The sequence below is a fragment of the Aegilops tauschii genome, chromosome 5 (genome assembly GCF_002575655.3).
Source record: "Aegilops tauschii subsp. strangulata cultivar AL8/78 chromosome 5, Aet v6.0, whole genome shotgun sequence".
Classification (NCBI taxonomy): Eukaryota; Viridiplantae; Streptophyta; class Magnoliopsida; order Poales; family Poaceae; genus Aegilops; species Aegilops tauschii.
In genome coordinates this window covers 61,908,769-61,922,653 of record NC_053039.3, presented here as the reverse complement: position 1 = coordinate 61,922,653, position 13,885 = coordinate 61,908,769, and the positions used below count along the sequence as shown (strand labels likewise).

The 13,885-nt window shown below is 45.9% G+C and overlaps 1 protein-coding gene across 1 annotated transcript; it reads right to left on the bottom strand.

The window, feature by feature from the left end:
• Positions 1 to 1,997: 1,997 nt before the first annotated feature.
• LOC109738820 (uncharacterized) lies at positions 1,998 to 5,776 on the bottom strand. Its single transcript, XM_020297925.4, has 3 exons — positions 4,889 to 5,776; positions 3,176 to 3,737; positions 1,998 to 2,964 (listed from the first exon to the last, which is right to left on the bottom strand). Exons 1-3 carry the CDS (start codon positions 5,697 to 5,699, stop codon positions 2,331 to 2,333), a joined length of 2,007 nt encoding a protein of 668 aa, XP_020153514.1. The 5' UTR covers positions 5,700 to 5,776; the 3' UTR covers positions 1,998 to 2,330.
• Between the last annotated feature and the right edge of the window lie 8,109 nt (positions 5,777 to 13,885).

Here is a 13,885-nt window from a genome sequence, read left to right as displayed (position 1 = left end):
ATTTGAAAATTGAAGCGGCCCTCACGCATCAAATTATCTACCATGCAAAAATAATTGGATTTTTATTGAAATTTTTCAGTATTTGTTTTGATTTTTTTTCCAGCGCGAGTGCAGATGAGCCTGAGCTCAGAAGTGGATCATCGCTATTTTCTGTGATTACTACCAAAGGCTAAAAAATTGATATTAGACCTGACATTGAATAGCTATATAATATATATACAGACACAATTAAGCGAACTGCCATGTGATATAAAATAAAACTGCCATCATGTACAAACGAATCAGATCAAAAATGGCTCGAAGAAAAAAAAAGATGTTTGTACCTAAAAATGCCATAGCAATAATTTTATGCAAGAATCAAACAATATATATGTTTTAACGTAAGTTCTTTTAAATTTGCGATGCGAGTATTGACAAACTCCTAAAAAGGAATTATGGCAAATTTATGATTATTTTGCCATGCGACTATTTAGAAACTCTCCAAATTCTGTCATGGAAAATTATGTTTGAACCATGGCAAAATTTCTTTCTTTTCGACATCGGCAAAATTCGTTTTTTAGTGCCATGGCAAGCGGAAATTCCATTTTTTAACAATGGGAAAATTACTTTATGGAACACGAAAATCTTTTTCTATTTTTTTTGGACCATGGCAATTTATTTTTCTTTTAAACCATGGCAAAAATGTACTACATGGAACGTGGAAATTTCTTTCTTTATATCATGGCAAAATTACTTCGTGGGTGATGGAAATTTACTTTAGAAATCCTGTTTTTCGCTATGCTCTGTACCACGGGAAATTGTACTACATGGAACATTGGAAGTTATCTTTTGTATCATGGAAGCTTTACTTCATGGGTCATGGCAAACTTACTGAAGAATAATATTTTATATTTTTGCTTTTGTTTTCTATCATGGTAAATTCTAATTTTGTAGCATGACAAATTTACTGCATGGGTCATGGCTTTTTTTAATTGAAAAATAATCTTTTGTATTTTTTATTTTGTTCTCTTTCATGGAATATTTTGTAACATTTTAAAATGTAAGAAAAGATAAAGCATGCCATGGTGTAACGGATTATTTGTTTTGGTAAATCATTTTGATCTTAATTTTCCAAGGCGAAAACATATTTAAATTCTTAATTTTTTCACCTGCACTTAAAAAAATGTAGGAAAACATAAAAATAGAAAAATAACGTAGAAACATGCTGATATCAACCGACTTAGACTTAACCAAATCTAAGTCAACTGAGCACTTGTCACACCCAAGAAATGAACAAGATTTCAATTTACTTGTACGTACCTTCCAAAATAAAACAAATTACAAATACAAGTCCGTATGATCCCATCTCCTACAACAACTGAGAGCACGCCACACTTATCTGGTTCAAGGAAAAATAATAGCGCTATTTGGCTACAGCCGCATGGGATTTCCCTTCCACAAAGAGTTTTCTGCCACTGACTAGCAGAATTAAGAGGAAGGAATGAGTCCCTCAAAAAAGAGAGAGAGAGAGAGAGAGAGAGAGAGAGAGAGAGAGAGAGAGAGAGAGAGAGAGAGGGGAAGGAATGAGAGCCATTGGATTGGAATGGATGACTGATCTAAATACCTTAAACACCGGTAGAGTATGAACGTAACAGCAGAGGAGCCAAACCCACATATAACTTAACTGAAGGAAAAATCTACTGATGACACAATCGGATCCAGAAGATTTCATATGGCACAAAGCCCCTGATATCCAGTAGGAAACATTCCAACTCTCATTAGGAAGTTTCCAAATTAGAGTTGAATTATTTGAATCCATGAGCTGATGAGCAGCAATCCCAGCGGTACACGACTGTCGGTGGTAGTGAAATGATCTTCTTGGAGGGAACTCGGGTTGACCTGCTTTGGGTGACTCTGCTTTTACAGGGAGCTGAGTGGCTTCCTCCGAAATGATAAAGAACCATATGACACCGCATGCTTTTACCATGCTGGAAATAGTTCTAAGCAGCTGCTAGAGATGAAACTGCGAAATTTCACATGCATTTGCTTTATGTGAGCAAAAAAGAGTTTCTTTGCAAAATACAAATGATCCGGCAATATACATCGGGTTTGTTCTATAGACGCTCAATGGCTGCAACACTTTATGTCAGTACTTGGCTCTTTCTGCTCGTGGTACTAGAAGTTTTTATTTTTGGGTGAGAAATGGAGAATTTAACTAGCGAACACACATCGAATTTGCGATGTAGGCCCAGTGCTTTTCAATTAGACCGGACACACAAAATGATATGCCACATCAGTCCGTAACTAGAAAGTCCATCGTTGGTGGTCCATGTGTACTGGTAGGAACGCCTTCACCGGCCACTGATGCTGCTGCTCAGCACCAAAGTTCCTGAAGTCAAAGGATTAGTCGGCGGCCCATAGGTCGCCACCGGCATCTTTGCCGGGAGGCTCGGCAATGGCGCTTCGAACCGCAGCACGTTCATCGCTTGCCTGATGGATGGCCGCATGCCACGGTCAGGGTGCGCACACCAGAGCCCCACGACCATAACACCCTCCATCTCTGCACCGTCAAACTCCCCCCTAAGTCGCTCGTCGGCGGCGGCACGGATTGATCCTCCGCCGTACAAGTCCCACACCCATGACACCAGGTGGACGGCACCACCGTCTTCCTGGACTAGAGCTGGCCGCCGACCACATGCGACCTCGAGGAGGAGGACCCCGAAGCTGTACACATCCGACTCGACGCTCGCTGTGCCGGCCAGCATGCTCTCCGGGTCGATGTACCCCATTGTGCCAGCTGTGTCAGTCATGTACGATATCTGGCCATCATTGATGAGCCGCACGAGCCCGAAGTCGCCGAGCTTGGCCGTGAAGGAGGCATCTAGCATGATGTTGCTTGGCTTGATGTCCCTGTGCACCACACGCTGCTCTGTGTCTTGATGCAAGTACAGAAGTGCGGAACCTATGCCGAGCACTATCTCGTACCTAGTATGGCAGAGAATGAGAGAAGTGAGGGAGCACTATCTCGTACCTAGTATGGCAGAGAATGAGAGAAGTGAGGAATTGCTTCTTTATTTTGACAAGGAGTGACGAATCCCTTATACGTAGCAAATTATTGTGCTAAGATTTGTTCAAACGATTGATTAACTAGAAAGTCACAACATACTTTTTTTGGGGACAAAAAGTAGCAACATACCTAACAGGCCATGTCAGCACGTAGTCGGATCTGTACAAATGAGTGTCGAGGCTGCCATTGTGCATCAGCTCGTAGACAAGGAGGAGCTCATCGCCGCCATGGCACCAGCCGATGAGCTGCACGAGGTTGCGGTGCCTCAGCCGACTAATGATCCGCACCTCCGAGAGGAACTCCTTCCAGCCCTGATGAGATGTCTCTGACACCTTCTTGACAGCCACTTCGCGGTTCATGTCGCTCATAAACCCTTGGTACACAGACCCAAAGCCTCCTCTCCCGAGCGCCCTGTCATTGGAGAAGTTATCCGTCGCTGCAGCGAGCTCCTCGAAAGAAAATCGTCGGGGCCCAGAGAGTCCTTGGTCGAGCTCGCCATCGACAAGTTCGCCGCGAAATAGTGTTGTCAACGCTTTCAACGATTGTTTGGTTTTCTTCGTGTTACTGCGCCTTCGACGGTGACAGCAAAGGCAGAGACAGATACAAGAAATTATGCAGAGAGCAAGTATGAGCACGACCAAAGCCCATGTTACCAACGCGGCCCCGACGATCAACTTTGCCCATGTTGGATCTGCATGGAAAACATGGAATCGATGATGAAAGACATACATGCGAGAAAGTATCATTTTAGTTATTTACAGCGCCTTGTCTAACACTTACGGAGAGAATTGGTCTCCCCGGGATGATCACCACGACATTGTTGATTTAACATAATGCCTTCAAAGTTTTTGAACACTTTCATTTTTTTGTCAAGTTTTCACAAATAAGGGGTTGAATATGTATTTTTCTCGTATTTTTAATCCGTTTGGAAAAAATAATTGAAACTTTTCTAGAACGATAATCATGGTAGTGTTGATTTTAGAGAATTATTTGAAAATTCTGGACACTTTCATTATTTTTCCAATACTTGGTGACATGACAATTGACTAGCCGGCTGACTGGGTGGTCAACTAGTCAAAATCACTTCAGCCCATCAAAAACTGGTTTGAGAAGAGAGCAGGGTTGAAACTTGTGACAGTTCGTAGTCGTAACGTAGATGGTTACATAGTTCAGACTTGATCTTAAACATTTGTGATAGCTTAAGGTTGAACTATGGACTTCTTTTTTTTATAGGTTTTTGTCTTATAAATATCCCGGTGGGGAGGGACGATGATGGCGGCACGCTTTCTATAGATATTATTTTTGTGTTCTTTGTACAGTCATGGCACGATGAGGGCATGTACAATGATGGCATATGGATACATATGCCCCATGACAAAAAGTAATTTGAGGCATTTACATTTATTTTTTCTCCCCAATGCAAACTACAACTAGTGGGCCTCATTAAGAAATAAAAAATAAAGACTCTACCACACATGCATCTCTACTTTTCACTCCAACCTTTTCAGCTTTTGTCACCGGACCACACTTTTTCTTTCAAGCACCCGCCTCCTGGAGAGGATCCCGCTTCCCTATCCGAACCTACTTTACGTCATATCCGATCCTACGTGGCATGCGAGGCATCACCTTGAGGCTATGCATTGTACATACCCTGAATAGACCAAAAGTATTCACGCAAATAAATAAATAAATATATAAATAATAAGCTAAAGTCCAAAAACCGAAAATAAGCCGATCGAAGATCGAACCAAACAACACTCCCAGGTAGACTTGCGACCCGAGCCTACGGGGATTAACAAAGATGCGCGTGAAACAGAATCAGGGGATGTGGGCAGTGCTTACCGACGTTGCATCCATCTCCAGCCGCGTACCCGTCGCCGTAGGACCCCGCCATGCACGCGCATCGGTACCCGCTCACGCCGCTCGGTGTCTCTACGTCGGAGCACGTCGCGGTCTGTGGGACGCACTGGCCGCCAGCCTCACCGCCGGCACACGTGCCATTGACCCACCACCCCAACTCCGCCGTCTTAAACTCCGGCGACACCGTCCCCTCCGCCGTGTTCATGAATACAGCGGAGGTCAGCACGTCGTCACACTTTTGCTCCTCGACCTTCTCCCAGAACAGAGACACCGCCCTCGCCACCGTGGCGTTCGGCGCAGCAGAAGCAACGCACGCGACCTCGGTGGAGGTGTCGTTCCTGCCGCACTGCGCCGTTCGGAGCAGCCTGGACACGGCAGACGCCGGCACGCTACACCCGGCGCCGGCCGCTGCGTCGCTGCTGCCGCGGCAGCCACCACGGAGGATCAGAACGGTGCGGAAAGAGACGTCGTAGCTGCGGCCGGAGAGCGCCTTCCTGACGTCGGAGACGCTGCGTGCGCACGACGGCGGGAGAGAGACGACGAAGGAGGATGCGGTGGAGTTGAAGAACACGACATGGTACGGGGATGTGCCGTTGTCGCCTCTGTATGGGAGGATCGGCGTGGAGGTGTTGGCGTCGCAGGACAGGGCGATGGGGCAGCCGTCGGAGAAGCCGAAGGGGTAGGGGACCTTGGTGCCGCCGCACCAGCGGTTACACGAGGCGGCGGCCGTTGTGCCGGAGAGGGTTTCATGGGGAAGCAAGAAGACGAGCAGGAGGAGCAAGCGGTGGCGCATATTCGACCTCTCGCCACTTGGTGCAAGAGGATTATGAGCCTTGTAGCCACATATTTACACCCATTTTTTCTCAGCTAGAAGTAGAAGGCGATTCTTCAGTGGAGATGTTAGAGTCAAGCTGTGTCCCTTTCAGAATTTCAGGCCAAGCCATATAGATCAGGTCAGGAGGGGGGCGCTTTGGAGTTTAGCAAGTGTCCTCCGAGGCTCCGGCGGAGCTCATCGCGATGTACGTAATCCGGAGATGAACTCACCGATCGAGCTGCATAGTGCATCCCAGCTGATTTGATTAAGCAAGCATGACCAAGATTCATGAATAATCAAATGGGAGCTCTTCCAATTAATGCGAAGACAATAACTACTCTAGCAAGAAAACAAGCTGAAATCATACCTCCACACACACACACACACACAAGCGTACGCATCAAATTTCATCTGAATCGGATTGAAAACATCGAGAACATACATGCGCATGCAATATTTTTCACTAGCACATGGGCCTGTGCATTGCAACGGGAAAAAATAACCTGCGAAGGAGATGTCAAAAGGATGGTCGCGGCGACATTCGCCATCTGTGATGTACACAGCAAGAGTCGGCATGGTGGCAGAGGGGGAGCGCAAGGGCAACGATGCTGCTAGGGTTGGAGTGGGGAGAGGTCGACCTCAACAAACCATGCTTCCTCACGACGTGTCCCTCCCCTCCACGTCGAAGCTTCCTCTTCAAGATGTTGCTCTTCTTTTCACCGCCAACTTCCTATTGTCCGAAGCACCTTCCAAAAACAGGTGTTCGTAAGCCACCTTCTGTTAAAGAGAAAAAGAAAAATGGCCAAAGAATAAATGGTTAATCAAAACCATACTTTGGAACAATGTTCATCATGTTTTTTTTACACAGAACATATGCAAGCGCTCATACATATGCGCATACACTCGCCCCTATGAATGCACACACGCACATCCTACCCCTATGAGTACCTTCGAGAGACTGAGCCGGTATATCGTCTTGAGATTTACGAAGTCACCGTAGGCGCCTCGTCATCGACGGGAACGTGTCCTCCCACTGAAAGCGCATCGCCGGAAATCCTGAAATAAATCCAGGAATAATGCAAGCACTAGGATTTGAACTCTGATGGGCTGGGGATACCACTGTCCCTCTAACCATCAAAAAAAAGATTGGTTCAATTAGTGTTCATCATGTTTGGTACCTCGGAAAGATCTTCACCATGTTTGTCATTGCCAATAGACATAAAAATATGTTCACTACCACTAAAAAGAAAATCCTTAGCTTTCCCCGGGTTCTGGTCAATCACAACTTCACAAGACAAACTTCAAAAAACTGTATTCAAGAGGTCAAAGTGAACTAAAACTTTTGATATATCAAACTAATGGAGTGATATTTCTTCATAGTTTTTTCTTGATAAAAATAGACATACCTCCTCTGAACCCCTTGTGTACTAAAAGGCATCACCGCCCTTGCGTACACATGGGCCACATGGAGCCAAATTTCGACGTCAATGTCATTGCCTAAAAACTCACCTGCTAGTTGTAATAGATGACCCTACTTATCCTGAAAGCAACTGAACAGTAATTTCATGTCAAAAATAAATTAACAATAATTTTGTTAAAACAAAAGAATTATAGCATTGCAGCCAGCGAAAAGTAGTGCTACATGCTGACAGTTTAAAACTTTAAAGCATATCTGAGATATAAAATTTACAAAACCAGATAGTAAAATTAACCGACAGAAAATTGCGCTGATATTTTAAAATATACGTACAACAAGAGTTCATAAATAGCACATTGGAAATTACGATCGTAGTACAGGAACAATGTCAATTAAATGTTAAATAATCATAAGTATGGCCACTCTATATTGAATATTGCACCGATTTTATACTGGATGGACACCATAAAATCACAGCAAACCTTATAGATGAACCATTTAATAAAAATAGTGTACTGAAATGTATGTAATAAGGTCCTGAAAAAACAAAGGCATGTACAGAAGGATTGCTTGAAAGCTTGATCAATGTATCGTCAGAAAGACATTGCAAGAGCTAAATATACCTCGTTCAGCAAGGAGAGGCAAAGCATGCAACGCTATACTTTTAGTTCTTCCCTGACACCATCCAGTGCTTTGACCTGTTTTGACCGAATCGGAGACTCGCAGGTTGCTGTTGGCCTGCCGCCGCCCGGCGTCGTCACAGGCAAGCTCGTTCTTGCCATTTTCCAATCAGATCAAAAATCTGAGCTGATTAGCCATTGGGCCGGCTCTCTGTTGCGGTTTGCATTGACAAAGCAAAGGGGAGATATTAGAGGCCACTCACGGGATTAAAGGTGAGGCAGTGGTCAGTGGAGTAGGATTAAGAAAAAGTGTTTTCCCCCGCTTTATATTATAAAGCAACGAACCAAGCATCCAACACATTAGTACAGAGTACAATCAAGTCATAAAGTCACGCTAGGGGCACAGCAGGACAAGCCCCAAACAGCTCAGAGGGTCCATACGGCAGTGATTTGTGAATCATTTTCCTCTCCCCTGGCGGCTGCAACCCTAGCCGCCGCTAGGAGAGGCCAGTCTTCCAGCGCCGTCCTCCGGCGGCCCCTCTCTACCGGCGACCTCGGTCGTCGGTGGTGAGGGGGGTCGCCGGATCCACGTATGTGGATCGTTTTTACTCTTTCGTAGTCTAGGTTTTTTAGGCTGTTCATCGCTTTGGCTTCGACAACGACGATGATAGCGCTGAATAAAGATTCCTCGGATCCTTCCCTGACGAGGCCATCGGTCGTATGGTTGGGGATGGATTTGGAAACCAGTCTCTTCAAGCAAGGATGGCGTGGCGGCGACGACATCCTCGTGGTGGATCTGTGTCCTCGGGCTCCGCCGTTGCGACGGCATTTGCTCCAGCGTCAGCGCGGAGCTTGGGAGGTAGTCCAGGAGCGGATGCAGATTGTGGTCTGCATCGACGACATCTGGAAGACGGAACGTGTGCTGTGTTCGTGGTTCGTGGATGGCAGGTATGGTTTCCTCCCTCGGCGTTTTAGTCGTGGTGGGGTTCTAGATCTGGAATTCGATGGCGTGTCCGGGGTGTTGCCCCGGTCTGATTCGTTCAACGGCAAGGGCTTCACTTTTGGTGAGCCACCTTGGAGGTCCGCAAAGCTGCATATCAACTATGGAGCCGCGTCGAGCTCGGTTGAGGAGGTGATCCGTCATTCTTTTCTTCGGTGGCCGCCGTGGTGGTGCCGGAGGCAGACGACGGGCGTTGGTGTGAAACTCAGAGATGTTCTGCTATCTTTTCAGTTTTGTCATGTCAGTCCTTATGTGACTTGTACTTTGATCTTTATGATATGAATGAGACACGTATTACCATGCAAAAAAAGACAAGCCCCAAACAAAGCTAAAGAAAGCTAATCCGGCTCGGGAGGTGGTGGCGGAGGAGGCGGTGGTGGAGCAAAAGCCGACGCCGAGGAACGCAGACCCGCAATGATGTTGTCAATGACGTCTCGGTCGTGCCGTTGGCTAAGCGGTCTCCAGAGCTGTAAGAAGCCACACATTTTATAGATAGCATCAGTCACACGGCACGGAATCACACGTTCGATGACTAGTTTATTGCGGGTACACCATAGGGTCCATGCCAGGGTGCCCAAAGCCACCCAGGTTGGGGCGCGACTAGCGCCGGGGAGTCTAAGAACCTCCCCCAAACAAGTCCGGGAGGTTGTCATGGCACCAATTGCCGCCGACCACCTCCCGGAAGCAGCTCCATAGGAACTGCGCCGCAGGGCACCGAAAGAAGATGTGGTTGCAGTCTTTCGGTACAAAACAAATGGGGCAGAGGCCATCCCCAGGGCCATTACGTTTTCGGACCTCCGTGCCCGAGGGGAGGCGACCTCGGACCCTGTCGTGGAATTTTCACGGCAGATGTCCTAGTGTGAGGACTTAGTCGTGAGGCCAACGCATCTATGTGGTAGCTTGAGAGGGGTTGAGCGGAATCGAGAGACGCAACACAAGACAAAGGTTTAGACAGCTTCGGGCCCCGGGAAACATCATCCGGTAACAACCCTACATGCTGTTTGTGGCTAGGTCTCATTATCATCACGAGGGAGTCGCCGTAAACCGGCTCTCCTAGTTGTGTCTAAGCCTTAACGATTATTTTCTTCTTCCTCTTGGGGTGCCCTGCCCCTCCTTATATAAGTTGAAGGGGCGGGTTGCATGTAGAGTCCAACTCGGATTAAGACTTAAACTATTCTGACTTCTCTTCATGGGCTTCTTAGCATCTTGGGCTTCTTAACGTCTCGGGCTTATTAACCCCAGGCGACTCTGTCTGCCGGGTTATGACTGTCTGCCGGGTTATGACTCTCTGCCGGGTTATGACTGTCTGCCGGGTTATGACTGTCTACCGGTTTACCACCTGCCGGTTTACCATCTGTCTTAACCATCAGTCTTAACTGTCTGCCTTAACCATCTGTCTTAACTCTCTGCCGGTTTACCAAGTCCCAGCCGAGTTATAATTCCGGCCGGGTCATACCGCGGGGTATATCCCCGACATTAGCCCCCAGTTTAATTTGGATTTATCCATGTTAAACTGATCCCGTAAAAACAAACACAAGAACAATTTTGACAGATTATGCTCCGGTTTAAGAACTTTTGTAAGCCGTCACCTGATCATCCTTAATTCCTTGTCATTTCCTTCTTCTAGAAAATCTGGGTCAATAAGCCAGCTTCATAATCAATTTGCTGTCATTGGCTTGTCACAGAGAAATATTGTGAAGAATAATTCATTTGACTTTAGCTCCCAATTCTTAAAAAATATTGGTCTTTGAAATGCTCCTCTAATTCTTCAGCCGGCTTGAAGATGTAAAACTTGCCGGTTTATCATTGCCAAAATTGCCGGTTTATAAATATTGATGGCACCGGGTCATAATCGTTGTTAACATCAAGCTTAAAAATATACCTCTTATATGCATATCACTTGTAGCCCCCAAGTCTTAAGAAGGGAACGTAGTAACAACTTAAGACTTGCTTCAATATGAATGTCACAAGCTTAAAGTAATCCAGGTTGTTCATCTCAATCACTAGTCATAAACTGAGTATTCCACATATGTAGCCCCCAAGTGCCGGGTTATCATGCTTGCAGCAACCTGGGACTTGTAATTGCCTTATGCTCATAAAAACTTCAACTAGTGTAGCCCCCAAGGGTCGGGTCATTATGCAATAATGAGCAGGGACTTTATAGATATGATCATGTAGACTTGAACAACAACGTGTAGCCCCCAAGGGCCGGCTCAGTAAGATAATATTGAGCTGGGACTTTATATATGCTTCATTGAAGATAACATCATATGATGTAACCCCCATCACGGGGCTTGAACCCATGTCCACAAGGTTAAGAACTTTGTGCTTTACCAACTGAGCAATAAACCTTTCAATATAATGGATTAAAGCTTGTGTACCTTAATTTTTTTGAAAGAATTAATTGGCAGCCCCCAAGGGCCGGCTCGTTATGATATGATGAGTCGGGTCTTCAATAAGGCAAGTAAAAATGTCTTTGCATTAGCCCCCAAGTGCCATGGTGCATGCTGGCAGTGACATGGGACTTGCATATTTGATGTGATCTCAACTTGAATAATGTAGCCCCCAAGTGCCGGGTCGTAAGCCTGCAGCGACTCGGGACTATTCCTTTCATTGTAGAATAAATCATATCCATTGATAAATAACAGCCATTGCGCTGAAGCGACTTTGAAAACCTTAATCATAATACTGGTTATTGATAACCATAATAAAAATGCAGCCATGCATGTTGGCTATTAAAGATTTGAATAATATAACCCGGTTTAAAAAACCGGTTCCTGTGATATTTGATCATACTGTTGGTTTACCAAGCCAGTGTAGTAAGGGTGATAACCCAAAATTTGAGCACTGGTAATTATCATATATTGCCGGATTATGAACAAAGCCAGGCCGGGTTAATAAACATCGGATATTATGTTATCTCATACTGGCGACTTATAGTCAAAAGCCAGGCCAGGTTAATAAACATCAGATCTTAACTTACCATATACTGACGACTTATAGTCGAAAGCCAAGCCGGGTCAATAAACACCGGTGAATTATAATCATAAAGCATTATAAGCCTTATCGGATAAACCTCAAAAAATCTGTCGAATAAAAACACACGAAAATGAGGGTTTTCGTGGGCTGCCAGGCCGAAAATCGAGGCTTTTCACGGGCTGCCAGGCCACTGAGTTAAACCGTTTTACAAACCTTATAAGATGGACCTCACTTTAACCAATCGTCGTTTTAACTTTGACAAGTTCAGGGTCTGCATAAGATTGACTTGTCAAACGTTCGGCGGGTCATTCCAGGAATACCTGGGCGGAGTGGCTTACTTAAAAAGGCAGGATAACCCGGGGTTTTAGGTGAATACACCTGGCTTTAAGGCCTGGCTTTTAAGCCTATCACAAGGGTTATAGCAACTCTTGTTCTTTAGAACAAAAGAGCCCCCAAGCAATATTTCTGAGCTATGCTCAATGGGCACCTATGTTTGACTTGTGCTTTTGCAACAGACTCTCTTTGGTCCCTTTAACCTGGGTAGCAAGCCCCCAAGTGTTTTGTAAGCATGGCGTATAAGCCGGATCAAAGGGTAATCATAGCTTCGCTCGATGAGCAGGAAGCCCCCATGTGACCATAATAAGATAAGCCCATAAGGCAGGATTCCCATGTTTGAACCGTGCATCATGGCAGCAAGTTCTCTTTGGCAACGTTTAATTTTTCTGAGAACTCGAACTTGCGAGAGATGAATTTCTTTTACAACCGGAGTTTTAAACCGGATATTGAGAGCTTCAAAGCCTTATGGGAGAAAGATGTCTCTTGAGCCGGATTTTGAACTGGAATCTTCATTTTGAGCCGGAAATTTTCTGACGGCCTTTAAATTTTCATCAATATGGCAGCAGCTTCCGGGACCTGGTTATCTTCCCTTCCATCGTCCTGGGGTTCTTGAATTAGCTGAAACTGCCCAGATTTGCTGAGTCATGTCATCGTAGCCCCCGAGTCTTAAGACTACTCGGGGAGTTGTCTTGAGACTCTCCATGCTTGACCATGATGTACACCGGCATATAATTGAACAGCGAAACGCTGTAATATGTTAAAGCTGGAGGCAAGATAGTGAGTTGATGATCTTCAGAGTACTCATTGTATATCTTTAGCGTTAATAACGCGATATGAATCAACAGAAGGTTCAAGTCGACGATGGCGGGTTATAAATGATCCCATTGGAATTATGTCAGTAACCCGGCCAGTGGGTCATCCACGCTGATTGTTGAAATTACCCAAACTGCAGTGGCAACGATTTGTATTCCAATTCATTGAGCCATCCGCTGGAAGCTGATAATATATTATGATCTGCTCCAGATTTGTTGAAATAGACCGGGCTGCAGGAGCGGTAACTTGCATGCGCTCATTAAGCAGCTCGTGCAGACGGGTGCAGCTCCGGTGTGTTGATGTAGACTATACCGCAAGGGCGGCAACGTAAGCTTCTCAGCGGTGAACAATTGTCCCGATGTACCTGGATGACAGATGATCTTGTCGTCTCTGCCATGAACATGGAACAAAAATATTTAAAGGGAGGATAATTGTTCTAGGAGGAATTTAAAGTACATTGAAAAAATAAATAAGGTGGATAGCACCTGATCTTTTCCTCGGACGTCGAGCCAGTCCTGTACGTCGTTGGTTTTCCAAATGATCTGAATTTTACTGCTTCCATGATTTTTTGAACCGCCCTTGACTTTTCCTTCGTTTCCTTCTTTCCAGGCAGAGCAAGCACAGGGGAAGCAATGCTCCTGCTCTGGCATCCATGCTCATAGACTGAGCAATTAGTCTTTTGTTCCCTGCTGGTGTCCATGCCCGTAGATCACCTCCGGGTCACGGGTCATTTCAGTCAGCCGGTTCACAGCTATCGGGGAAGGAGCAGAGCTAAAAACCGGCGCACGCGGGCGGGTCGTGGCAGAAGCGAACCCAATCCGGCACTTTATGGCAGCGAACCGCAGTGAGCGCGGCAGCGGAGTCAACCCGGGCGGCGCAACGAAACGTTCGAAGCGGGGACGCCGTAGAGACGAAGAACGGGGCCAGCCATGGAAACAATACGGGGCCAGGACGGCGGAGGCGGGGGTGAGGTTGCCCGCAGTCAGGTAGCAGGTAGAAG

Bases quoted from the DNA above. Each gene is read 5' to 3' on its own strand.
- LOC109738820 (XM_020297925.4), bottom strand. From the start codon at position 5,699: ATGCGCCACCGCTTGCTCCTCCTGCTCGTCTTCTTGCTTCCCCATGAA. The intron at 3,738-4,888 runs GTAAGCACTGCC...TTTTCCATGCAG, and splicing joins TGGAGATGGATGCAACGTCG to ATCCAACATGGGCAAAGTTG. The intron at 2,965-3,175 runs GTATGTTGCTAC...CTGCCATACTAG, and splicing joins GTGCTGACATGGCCTGTTAG to GTACGAGATAGTGCTCGGCA.